This window comes from Rhamphochromis longiceps, linkage group LG18 (assembly GCF_057381845.1).
Source record: "Rhamphochromis longiceps isolate RC_006_pf linkage group LG18, R_longiceps_female_GT1.1, whole genome shotgun sequence".
NCBI lineage: Eukaryota > Metazoa > Chordata > Actinopteri > Cichliformes > Cichlidae > Rhamphochromis > Rhamphochromis longiceps.
The window spans coordinates 5,887,445-5,900,554 of NC_140574.1; the positions used below are offsets into that span (position 1 = coordinate 5,887,445).

A 13,110-nucleotide genomic window follows, 5' to 3' on the forward strand; every position below is an offset into this window, starting at 1 on the left:
TCCTCGACCAATGAGATGAGCGGTAATCTGAATTGTCATACTCGAATTGTCATAAGTGTGCTGTCAGCTCATTGGTCACAAAGCAGGAGAGGGGCTGGGAATTATGTTTTCAAACAAAGCGTTAATTCCATTAACATTTATAGACTACTTTTGATTCTCACTGTATTGCGGGACAAAGTGCGTCCCTTATTAGCTCAATACGGGACGTGTACTTTTGTTTCTAAATACGGGACGATTCCGTTTTTTAAGGGACGGTTGGCAACCCTATCTGCATCACAGGTGACTCCACTCATCCGTCCAACACCTTCTTCAGTTTGCTGCCATCAGGAAGGAGACTGAACAGCCTTCGGGCCAGAACCAGCAGACTGAGCGACAGCTTCATCCACCAGGCTGTCAGGATGCTGAATTCACTCCCTGCTCTCACACACGAACTCCAGACCTGCATTAACCTCTTTCCTCTGAACCCCCCACCCCCCAAACATATGAACTCTGACCCAACACTATTACTTTTTCACTGACCGCCCCACCCCCACTTGCACACAAACTTGTCCACAATCACTATGATTGTGTTGGACACTGCTGTTTAAATAATTGCATAGTATTGTATTGTGTTGTGCATAAAACTTTTATTTTATTTTTATCCTTTTATCTTTATATTGTTTTAGTGTACACTGGGGGCCATGGGAGGATTGCAATTTCAAATTCTTGTGTATGACTGTACGTATATGGTCCTTGACAATAAAGCTGACTTTGACTTTGATATAAATCACACTTCTGTGTTTAACAATTACAACACTTGATGCTGTTTTTCTGATTCAGGATTATGTGTGTAATGAGTTGGCCACACAGTTCTTATCTTTCTGCTTCAGACACACACAAAACTGCCGAGGTTGAAGCTGGCTTCAGTCTCTTTCTACCCCAGGTCTCACCACATTTCCAAAATGTAAACTCTGAGTCTCATAAGAAATGTGGTTCAAAAAGATGTGCTGATCTATGAATGCATCCTTACTGAAAGCTAAAGATGTCCAGCAGACAAAAACAGCAGCTGAATGAACAGTTATCATGAGCGAGTGTACAAACACTATCACAGGAAATAACAGAAATAAACTGTAGTTTCCATTTATACCTGTAGTATTTTTTCAGCTCCATGTCATCTTCCAATATGTCAAAATATGATTTCATTGTATCTTAAACAAATACAAACTTCTTTCTTCCCCCCAGAGAGCCAACAGTTTACTATCAGAACTGAGGCTGATCATTAACAGGGAGCAGCAGGTAACAAGGTCATCAGCAGTGGAGGAAAGTATGGAAGTAATACTCAGCTTCATATTTGAAGATACTCGAGTATCTTAGCTGCAGGTCTGGAACAATGGTTTTATTTCCTTTCCCATTAAACATCTCACACAGCCCCTCATCTGTGACCCTTAGCAAACCCACTGGATATCTACCTGCACATAAAGGAGATCAGATCAGTTCCATCTAGACCAGCTGTAACAGGAAAATGCTGCTTACACTTTGATGCATCACTTTCAGTTTGTCATATAAGACAATATATCAGATTGAGGCATTATTTTCCTGCAGTGAGTAAATCTACTTTGTACTTTACTCTTTTCTTTTAGGTAAAGGCTCTAAACAGTACTTGTACACTGTGGAAATCCCATAAGAACGTCTCCTGAACTCTGAAAAATAACAAAACAAAGACTAAAAGGAGGTCATGGGTGCTGATGATGATGCTGATGATGATGAGGAGTAGCATGCATTTAAAAAGTGACTGATGTCCTAGAATACAACAGAACAGTGTCTCTACAAACTTATGAAAACATGACAGTCTTGCATTAGTTTGTATTCTTATGATTTCAAAAAACGAGGGAAAAATCTCCTTGAAATGCACAATTCCTTTTTGTTATTTCTTAGTGTGTGACGTATTTTATTGGCTTTATGATTGGTGCAAACAGTTTCCTGATTCATAATGGAAATAGATTTTAGACACAGGAGGAACACGCAGTGATCAGCAGGAGCAGCTTGGAGTCCAGTCTTCTTCACACTGAGGAGGGACATATATGCAGGAACAGTTGTCATAACTGTTACAACCACCAGATGGCGAAAGAGTCCCACTGCAACTTTAAGCCATGAAGGATGTGTCTTGATGTTTGCTTGTGATAAATCTGCTTTATGTGAGTCTTTTTCAGAGAGTAACAGTAATATGTCTGATTATATGTCTTTAATCAGTAAAGTCTCGCTTTGCTAGAAATAAATAAATAAATAATAAAATTGTAAACATGCAGCTGTATGTTAGAAGTCAAAGGGTCCTTAAGTCTTCTGTAAATTGACGGGGATCAAATGAAGGACACAAGTATCTGTTCTTACTCTAATAAATGCTGCTTTAATATCCAACAGACTATTTTCCTTCCTCATCAGCAGTAAACAGCTCGACTGCGTCTGTGCATTTGTGTCCTCCATACTTGTTTCCACAGACATCTCAGGCTTGATGCCACGATGCAGTGTAGAAACCTGACAACCCTCTGACTCATGTTCAAATGTTCAAGGACATTTCTCAGGATCATGTATGACCCCTTTTTGACATTTGGACTTTCATTAATAATATTTGTGTTTCTGAGTCATTTTTGTGGAGACTTCTGTCCAACGTAGTGTCCAAATGAAGCCTGAAGCTTTTCTTCACCCTCTTGTCAGATGGTCAGCAACAAAACTCTGTTCCAACCAATGTCTGATAAGAGATGAGACACAGCAGCTGAGCAAATGATCATTTTATGCTGAAGACATCCTCAGACAGAATTAAATACATACATAAACACAGCCTGGTGCCAATAACACAGCTAATGACACTGCTGTATCACTGGCTTTACTGATTAAAGACCATATCTGAAGGAAATCTTTGAACACAACAGAAAGTGACCTTTTAAACCTGCCACACTGATGCTGCATTCAAGGACCATTAAAACATTTTAAAGGACTTAAGAACATGAAGAAAATGTGACTTGTTTCTCTGTAATGAAGCTGTTTTAGTGAAGAAAGTTGAAAGGTCACAGAGCGACTGCTGAATCTTCTGCTCTAAACATGAACTCTGAACTTTGTGATGCTTCAGGAGGAAAACTGCTTCAGTTATTCTCTCAGATTAGTTTCATATTTTCTGCATCAGATTTGAGTGAGATCCTGGAATGAAGACAGAAGAAAAGACTTTGTTCAAAGTTTGATTTATAGTCAAACCTTCCAGTTTATTCACACAATAAAACATCAACACAATATATGAATTCATTCATTAAAATCACAGTTTTTCCTCATTTGTTTGATGATTTTGACAAAAACAAACACAAACACACACACATGGTCTGCCATACTCATAAAGAGAAATGTCGACATTTTTCAAGACAAATATTCCAGAAACATTTAGAGGATAGAGAAGTTTACATTTTCATGTGGAGAAATATTTTAGTAAATCAAAATGATGATGAGCAGTGATAGCCTCCATAAACAGTCACAGGAAAGATCTCCTTTAAAAACTGAGAAACATCAAGAGAACAACTAGAAGATGTGGAGGTACCACCCATAATGTTTGACTGACAGCTGATCTCTGTGCAGAAATGATGGAGAGAAACTAAAATGAAACTAAAACACAGATTTAAACCCACAATATGAAAGACTTCAGTCTATTTGAGCTTAATCAACTCAGCTGTGTCTCCATAATAGTGAACCCAAAGTCCAGCATAGAGTGGCTGAGTGAATGTGGTTTGGACTCTGTGGAGGAGAGTCATGGTTTCAGAGACGCTGTAGAAGGACAAAATACCTGCTCTGTGATCCAGGTACACTCCTACTCTGGAGGAACGAGGACCTGAGACAGGAGTTTGGATGTTGTTGTACCAAAATGTATAACTGTTGTTACAATCTAATGACCAAGATTTGTCATTACATCCAAAATTCGATTCATATCCTGTTCTGCTGATATTCTTGTATGCGACTGCTACATCAACTCTCCCTCTCCACTCCACCTCCCAGTAACAACGTCCAGTTAGACTCTCTCTACTCAGGACCTGAGACCATCCAGTGAATCTGTCTGGATGATCAGAATAAGACTGTTGATGTTTCATTACTGTTGCTTTTCTGTTCCCCTCTGATAATAACAGCTTTTTGTTTGCTGTGTTTGGATCCAGTGTGATTTCTGGTCTTTGGCTCTGGTGGATCCAACAGTTAAACATCCACTTCAGTGACTGTCAGTGAGATGTTTGTCCATTCCTCTCTCAGAATGTCCTGTAGTTTATCTCTGACCTCTGACACAGCTGCTGTCACATCCTCAAAGTAGCTCAGAGGACGGATATTGATGCTGGATGAGTCTGTAGACTCACTGAGTGCTGACAGTGAGGGGTAGTTGTGTAGAAACTGGATGTGATCTTCTTCAGCTCCTCCACTAAATCTGCTAACATGGTGTTTTTCACCAGGACAGGCCTCGCTGTGAAAGTCCTCCGGCACTGAGGGCAGCTGTAGATTTTCCTGTTTTCCTCTCCATCCCAGTGGGTTTTAATACAGTTCATGCAGTAGCTGTGTCCACAGGGAATAGTCACCGGATCCTTCAGTAGATCCAAACAGACTGAACAGCAGAATTTTGTTTGATCCATTTGATTCATGTGCTGTGCCGTTTCAGCGTCTCTCAGTGACTGTCCGACAGTTTGACTTTCTCTGAACAGAAACAACCTCTGTGCTCTGAAGGGAAACAGATCTCTGCTCTTGTTCACCTCCTACAGGAAATGAGGCTCACCAGCAACTGCATTTACACCATGTTGTTTAGACCCATCCTGATACAGACACATCTGTGAAGGGAGGCAACAACAAGTCATAAATGCTTATTTTATCAGTGCCAGGGTTTGTTATGTTTGATTTACAATATGCAGTTAAAACTGTGACCTAGCTAACCTTGTTAACTAGTAACTTAGCCTATACGAAATGCCTTGTGGCGATGATTTAAGTAAGGTAAAACTTTATTGGTATAGTACCTTTTGAGATAATAATAAAGCGCTCCATGATAACGCTGGTTACACCCTTGTGCACAGGTGTCAAAACTCCAGTCCTTGAGGTCCTGAAACTTTTACATGTGTCGCTGCTCCAACACACCTCAATAAAATTAGATTAATTAGCAAGAGCCCTGACTGCATACTGAGGTGACAATTCAGCCATTAGATTCATGTTATAGCAGCTCATGAATGAACGTGGCACAATATAAGCATTTTTATTGTTGAAGTACATTTTTTCCCAACACTTTCATTTATTTCAAACTAGAAAATGCATTTTCTGAAGAAACTGCAGTGTGAATGCTGATAACTGAACGTTTTGAGTTGAAATAATTGCTGAATGTTAAGTTAAAAATGTTGAGGTTTAGGGGTTCCCACCTCAGCATGTAGTCAAGACTCTTGCTAATGACCTACTCATTTTATTCAGGTGTGTTGCAGCAGGGACACATGTAAAAGTTTCAGGACTTTGACACCCCTGCCCTTGTGGATTAAACAGGATGAATTTGTTACACTCTTAACTCATCTAAACAAGGCATTTTGTAGAGGGTACAGCAGCCATGGCAGTTTTTCTTGAAACAACTAATCTCACGTGTTGACTTTTTCTCAAAATAAGCATGGGAACAACTGTCTACAATAAATCAAACATATGTTTCACTCATTATGTAAGAATTGTTATACAAATGACCAGTGCAAAGTAGGGCTGCCACAAATGATTATTTTGATCGTCGACTAGTCACCGATTATTTTTGCGATTAGTTGACTGATCAGACCATGCATCCATTGGACGCACAGCTTACTGCACTAGCATGACCCATCCTCCAAATCCGGGGAAAAGGACGACGCATTTGTCGGAGCCTTCGTCGCGTCGCTGTAACGCAATCGGCCTACAAATGCGGCCTCCGAAGGATGCCGCCCCTGAATTTGGACAGAGCTACGATGCCGGAGACTGCTTCTTCTTCTTTTGCCTTTAACGGCAGCTGGCATGCTTGAACATGCATTGCTGCCATCTTCTGTTTCAGTCCGTTATTACACTCTTAAATCCTACTGCTTATTCCTGTCTTTCAGGATCTTACAAAGCTTCAAACGACGCGTCGACTATTAAATTAGTGGTTTACGATTTTGATAAACGACGTAATAATGACTAGTCGACTAATCTTGGCAGTCCTAATGCCAAGTGTACTGTGGTGTAAAAAAGTCATTAACTGCATGCTTGCTTCACCTACTTAGCTTTAGTATTTTAATTTCTTAACTGGACATCCAAAGCTTTGCTCACTGCAGCTGTATTGCGCAGTTATGTTACACCCCTGAAAGCAGAGGGGAAATTACGAGTGATTTTCAAGTGATTCTCTCATGCAGTAGTTTAATGCAATGAAAAATGAACATAAGTAATTCACATTGCGTACTGCTCAATGTCACACAGTGGAAGAAAGAGCTAATTAATAACCCAAAAATTACAATTGAGTGCTTACTATTTGTATCTGAACATGTTTCTGTACAAAATAGATAACAATAGAAACGTTTGTAGCTCCTGCCGTTAGCTTAATGGCCATTGTGCAACTGAGGCTCAAAACCGCGGTCTACCCACTAAAAATCTATAATAAAATGTTTCTGAAGCTCACAAAATAACGAAAGACTACCTATAAAATATCTCAACAACGTACAGAGTATAAAATATCATGTTTTGATCACCATTACCTTAAAACACGGAGGAAAGAATGACGAGGGTGATTTTGAGATGCTTTTCTTCTGCATTAGTTTTGTAATGAGGAGAGAGCGCGCGAAAGCCCCCTGGTAGAGAAAGAAGCCATTACCAATCGATCCCAGAAAAGACTTACTAGCCGATTACTGATGTACAGATCGCAGTTCTCTTGAATCAAATGACAACCATTAATGCAACATGAAAAATAACCAATTTAAAACAATTTCGCAGTGTATTTACATTGTTTTCAGGCTTATGAATTTGTATTAATATCCAACAGACTATTTTCCTTCCTCATCAGCAGTAAACAGCTCGACTCCGTCTGTGCACTTGTGTCCAAATGATCATTTCATGCTGAAGACATCCTCAGACAGAATTAAACACATACATAAACACAGCATGGTGCCAATAACACAGCTAATGACACTGCTGTATCACTGGCTTTACTGATTAAAGACCATATCTGAAGGAAATCTTTGAACACAACAGAAAGTGACCTTTGAAACACTGTCATCCTCACCTCAGTTCAGTCTTCACCTGTTCTGTGGTCACATGACTGTTTCACTGTACACATCAACTAGTTGTTAAACTGTAATAGACTTCATTTGAAATGATTTGTTGTTAACAAGTGTAAGGAGATGATTGTCGACTTCAGGAAGACTCCACTCACACACCACTCAGCATTCGTGGTTATTTACTCCAGGTTTACAAGCTGCTACACTGGTCACTTTAAACTCCGAACTGTAAATTCTAATTGAGAAGTTTCTTGATCACCTTAGACTTAAGCTTTTATTTATTTTCTTCTCCTTTCTTTATCTATTTATTGCCTTTTTTGCACTGATCTAACCAGAGCCCCATAGTCTTGTGTCTCTGTATGCTGCACCAGATATAGTAGAGATTACAATAAAGTTTCTTTTGACTTGACATTGACTAATACTGTAGTGAAGAAAGTTGAAAGGTCACATAGCGACTGCTGAATCTTCTGCTCTAAACATGAACTCTGAACTTTGTGATGCTTCAGGAGGAAAACTGCTTCAGTTATTCTCTCAGATTAGTTTCATATTTTCTGCATCAGATTTGAGTGAGATCCTGGAATGAAGACAGAAGAAAAGACTTTGTTCAAAGTTTGATTTATAGTCAAACCTTCCAGTTTATTCACACAATAAAACATCAACACAATATATGAATTCATTCATTAAAATCACAGTTTTTCCTCATTTGTTTGATGATTTTGACAAAAACAAACACACACACATGGTCTGCCATACTCATAAAGAGAAATGTCGACATTGTTCAATACAAATATTCCAGAAACATTTAGAGGATAGAGAAGTTTACATTTTGATGTGGAGAAATATTTTAGTAAATCAAAATGATGATGAGCAGTGATAGCCTCCATAAACAGTCACAGGAAAGATCTCCTTTAAAAACTCAGAAACATCAAGAGAACAACTAGAAGATGTGGAGGTACCACCCATAATGTTTGACTGACAGCTGATCTCTGTGCAGAAATGATGGAGAGAAAATAAAATGAAACTAAAACACAGATTTAAACCCACAATATGAAAGACTTCAGTCTATTTGAGCTTAATCAACTCAGCTGTGTCTCCAACATAGTGAAGCCAAAGTCCAGCATAGAGCGGCTGAGTGAATGTGGTCTGGACTCTGTGGAGGAGAGTCATGGTTTCAGAGACGCTGTAGAAGGACAAAATACCTGCTCTGTGATCCAGGTACACTCCTACTCTGGAGGAACGAGGACCTGAGACAGGAGTTTGGATGTTGTTGTGCCAAAATGTAAAACTGTTGTTGTACTGAAATGTAAACTTATTGTTGTTATAATTTAATGACCAAGATTTGTCATTACGTCTGAATAAGCATTCATACCCACTCCCTGCTCTGCTGATATTCTTGTAAGCGACTGCTACATCAACTCCTCCCCCTCTCCACTCCACCTCCCAGTAACAACGTCCAGTCAGACTCTCTCTACTCAGGACCTGCCACATGTCAGTGAATCTGTCTGGATGATCAGAACAAGACTGTTCTTGTTTCATTACTGTTACTTTTCTGTTCCCCTTTGATAATAACAGCTGTTTGTGTGCTGTGTTTGGATCCAGTGTGATTTCACATGAATATTTTAAGAATCCAGCTCTGGTCTTTGGCTCTGGTGGATCTGACAGTAAAACATCCACTTCAGTGACTGTCAGTGAGATGTTTGTCCATTCCTCTCTCAGAATGTCCTGTAGTTTATCTCTGACCTCTGACACAGCTGCTGTCACATCCTCAAAGTAGCTCAGAGGGCGGATATTGATGCTGGATGAGTCTGTAGACTCACTGAGTGCTGACAGTGAGGGGTAGTTGTGTAGAAACTGGATGTGATCCTCTGTGTGTGAGAGCTGCTTCAGCTCAGCATCTTTCCTCTTCAGCTCAGTGATCTCCTGCTCCAGCTTCTCCTGAAGCTCTTTGACTCGACTCACTTCAGTTTCCTGCTGGGATCTGATCTGCTGCTTCACATCAGAGCTTCTTTTCTGGATGAGATGGATCAGCTCAGTGAAGATCTTCTCACTGTGCTCCACTGTTTGATCAGCAGACTGATTGATGGCCTCCACCTCCTGTTGAAGCAGCTTCACATCTTTCTCTCTGTCCTGGATTCTCTGCTGGATGTTTTGTCGACTCACCTCCAGCTCTCTCTGCCTCTCAGTCCTTTCTGCTGCAGCTGAGACTGTGTCGTGGCCTTTATGTTCATCCACAGGGCAGAGATAACAGATACTCTGCTGATCAGTACGGCAGAACATCTTCATCACCTCATCATGACGAGAGCAGATCTTCTCCTGGAGCTTCTTGGAGGGCTCCACCAGCTTGTGTTTCTTAAATGGAGCCACATCATAATGAGGCTGAAGGTGTTTCTCACAGTAAGATGCCAGACAGAATAAACAGGACTTGAAGGCTTTCATTTTTCTTCCAGTGCAGAAATCACAGGCCACATCTTCAGGTCCAGCATAGCAGTGATCAGCAGGAGCAGCTTGGAGTCCAGTCTTCTTCAGCTCCTCCACTAAATCTTCCACTAATAAGTTTTTCTCCAGGGCAGGCCTCGCTGTGAAAGTCCTCCGGCACTGAGGGCAGCTGTAGATTTTCTTCTTTTCCTCTTCATCCCAGAAGCTTTTAATACAGTTCATGCAGTAGCTGTGTCCACAGGGAATAGTCACCGGATCCTTCAGTAGATCCAAACAGACTGAACAGCAGAATTTTGTTTGATCCATTTGATTCATGTGCTGTGCCGTTTCACCGTCTCTCAGTGACTGTCAGACAGTTTCACTTCCTCTGAACAGAAACAACCTCTGTGCTCTGAAGGGAAACAGATCTCTGCTCTTGTTCACCTCCTACAGGAAATGAGGCTCACCAGCAACTGCATTTACACCATGTTGTTTAGACCCATCCTGATACAGACACATCTGTGAAGGGAGGCGCTAAAGAAATATTCTTACTGAGCGACCAAGAGCCAATCACATGATGCAGGGTGTGGTATGTTTGGTTACAACATGCAGTAACAAGTCTGACCCAGTTAAACTTTAACAATTCATTTCTTCATGGTGCAAATATATAGTAGACTCAGGAGTTTAACTCAGTTTTCTTGGCCTTTGTTTATCGTTTCATTTAAAATCTTAATGGGTAAAGATCATCATAATTACATATGAAATTATATGTACAAATTATATGTTCCATTACACTATTAACAGCACAGATTATACAGCAAACATCAGATTCATGGATGGAGCCAGAGGCTAAATGACTGTTCAGTCCTCTTTAGGAAACGATCTTCATATGACGACAAACACGACAACAATCAGCTGTCAAACTGTACAAGAAGTTCACAGTAATGTAAAAGAAGTTATATCACTTTATTTTTAAATGTACGCACTCAGGGTCAGGACTGAAGACACTGATCGAGAAAATACTCTAAATATAAATATTCACCTAAACATTCAAAATTATTCAATTGCATGAAAAGAAATATGAACTCTCTACAATACTGGCTTCTGATTGGTTGAAAAAGCAGGTGCTGAACTTCAGAAGAGCTAAAGCTGCAAAACTGTGTAAACCCAGAGTGGATGCTGCCCTCTGACCTTTCAGAAGTACGATCTTTTTATGAAGACACAGAGGCAGAGTTATTATTCATCACTTTAAAGATGATATTCGTTACATGTTCTTCACTCGTTGTCTAGTAAAGTCCAGAGAATGAGACACATGATTTCAAAACATACAGCTGCATGTTAGAGATCACAGAGTTCTTCAGTCTTATGAGAACTCATGGAGACTAAATGTCAGACACATCAACAGTAAATGTCGTTCCTCCCCCCGTCAGTTTGTGTCCTCCACACTTGTTTACACAAACATCTGAGGTTTGAACAGTGTGCAAAACCACATGTTACAAAGCTGCTGAGCTACTGAATACTGGAATATTTCATTCAATATCACCATCTGACCAAAGGACAAACACAGAGAGGATTAGAGCGCCAAACTTTGTTTCAAACTGTTTCAGATTTTAGAGGCAAAAAGCAGAATTTCTACCTGGACAAAGAAATCAAAGCAGGAGCAAAACAAGCTTTTTACATTTATTCAAAGGCATTATGTGAATGTACTCTGAGCCACAGCCTCCTAAAGTAAAGACATTTGATCATCTAAACCAGACAGAGTCATGTTTTCAGCAGTGTCTGTATCCTCCATATAGACCATGCCATGGTCCACCTAGGGTGACCAGGTGTCTGACTTTATGTGGGACTACACAGCGCTCAGTCCTTGTTTGCCTGTGCCACACACACATTGAGCCAATGTCCAGTTTTTTTATTGACTCTAGTTTCTGTCGATCGGTAGGCCCACAAAAAAACCCTGTACAGGAAGTAGATTTCATCTCTCTGATAAAAGGAGTTCTAATCCCTGATCCTATGAGTCTGACCCAGTAGATAATATTGATATGATCATATTTATGCCTTTGTTGTTTCACAAAGGGTTAAAAACATTCACAGGTTGGACTGTGGTTCTCCTTTTAGCGTCTCTGCTGGAATTTTAACTGTGAACCTCTTAGATCCAAACTTCTGAACTGCTCATCTCACAGAGGACAAAAGGGAAGAACCCCGAATCTCTTCTTCACCTCACTTTTATACCTGCTCACCCTTTCTCCCCCCTTCCCTCAGTGGACGTCACATCTTCACACTTGGGCCAATCAGGTTGTTGACATTTGATCATCTGATGTCCACCCACACCTCATCTCTCTCTCTCTCTCTGACTTACAAGATTTAACACAAAGTTTAAACTTTAAAATCACTTCATTACATTTTCTTTGTTATTCTTAACACAGAAAATTCACATTCAAAAACTTAACACAGAATAAAACAGAGTAGCCAGTAGTGGGACATGGTTCCAGCAACTCTGATGGTGACGGCCCGTTTGAAGCTGAAGCTCCGGCACGTGTGTCAAAAAATCAACACACTGCTTCAGAAACGCTGTGCTGAGGCTTGGTTTGACTGAACAGAGTCACGTGATCAATGACGTCTGAAGCTTCATTCAGCACGTCACTGCTTCAGTACCTGATTCAAAGATTTATAAGGAATTGAATCATTGGTGGGATTTGTGCCGTGTTTTGGTGATTTTGTGAGAGCGAATCAGTGTGTGACATAATTATAGACATGGAGCCAGGAAGAGAGGACGCTCTGCCTGTTCCTGAATAAAAACCAGTTCATCAGCATTTCTGCTCCCAGGTCTAAAATGTACATAAGAAATATGATGTACACATAATTATAATGATATAACTTATAGTATATTATATATAAACGTACCAGTCTGCTGGTTAATTACATAATCAGGTGGAGGCAGTGACCTCACAACCTCCTATAAGCTTTAAGTTAAGGTTACTTTATTTATACCCACAGGTAAATTTGCTTTACAGAACAATGATAGCATTTGGCCTCCCTTCACAAACACACACACCTAATGAAACCTGACAAAACACATATTTAGTAATTAAACAAAATGAATCAAATCAAAAACAATTCTTATTGAGTTCAGTGACAGCAGCAGGGACAAAGCTGTTTTTATAATGCTTTGTCCTGCATCTTGGAACTAGAAACCTCCGTCCTGAAGAAAGAAGCTAAATCCACCCCGTAGAGGATGGGAACCATTTTTAAGGATTGATTAAGCCATCTGTGGTACCTGTTTAGAGTACAGGGAGTCTAAACAGGCCTGTGACTCATCTATCAGACGACTGGACCATCTCACTAACTAATTCAGTCAATTTTTCTCTGTGACAGAGGTCTGACTGAACCATGGCACCAAACAAAAAGATAAAACAGACTCAATAAAAGAACAAGAAAACAAAGTTCAAATCTTTCACTCAATGTG

At 40.1% G+C, this 13,110-nt stretch overlaps 1 protein-coding gene across 1 annotated transcript; it reads right to left on the reverse strand.

The window, feature by feature from the left end:
• Nucleotides 1-3,196: 3,196 nt before the first annotated feature.
• LOC146647591 (tripartite motif-containing protein 16-like) lies at nt 3,197-10,163 on the reverse strand. Its single transcript, XM_085389192.1, has 2 exons — nt 8,712-10,163; nt 3,197-4,046 (listed from the first exon to the last, which is right to left on the reverse strand). Exons 1-2 carry the CDS (start codon nt 9,981-9,983, stop codon nt 3,666-3,668), a joined length of 1,653 nt encoding a protein of 550 aa, XP_085245318.1. The 5' UTR covers nt 9,984-10,163; the 3' UTR covers nt 3,197-3,665.
• Nucleotides 10,164-13,110: the final 2,947 nt, after the last annotated feature.

Excerpts from the sequence above, each read along its gene's own strand:
- LOC146647591 (XM_085389192.1), bottom strand. The coding sequence starts at position 9,983 with ATGAATCAAATGGATCAAACAAAATTCTGCTGTTCAGTCTGTTTGGAT. Across the intron at positions 4,047-8,711 it reads GATTCACTGACATGTGGCAG|GTCCTGAGTAGAGAGAGTCT; the intron begins GTCCTGAGTAGA and ends GGATGGTCTCAG.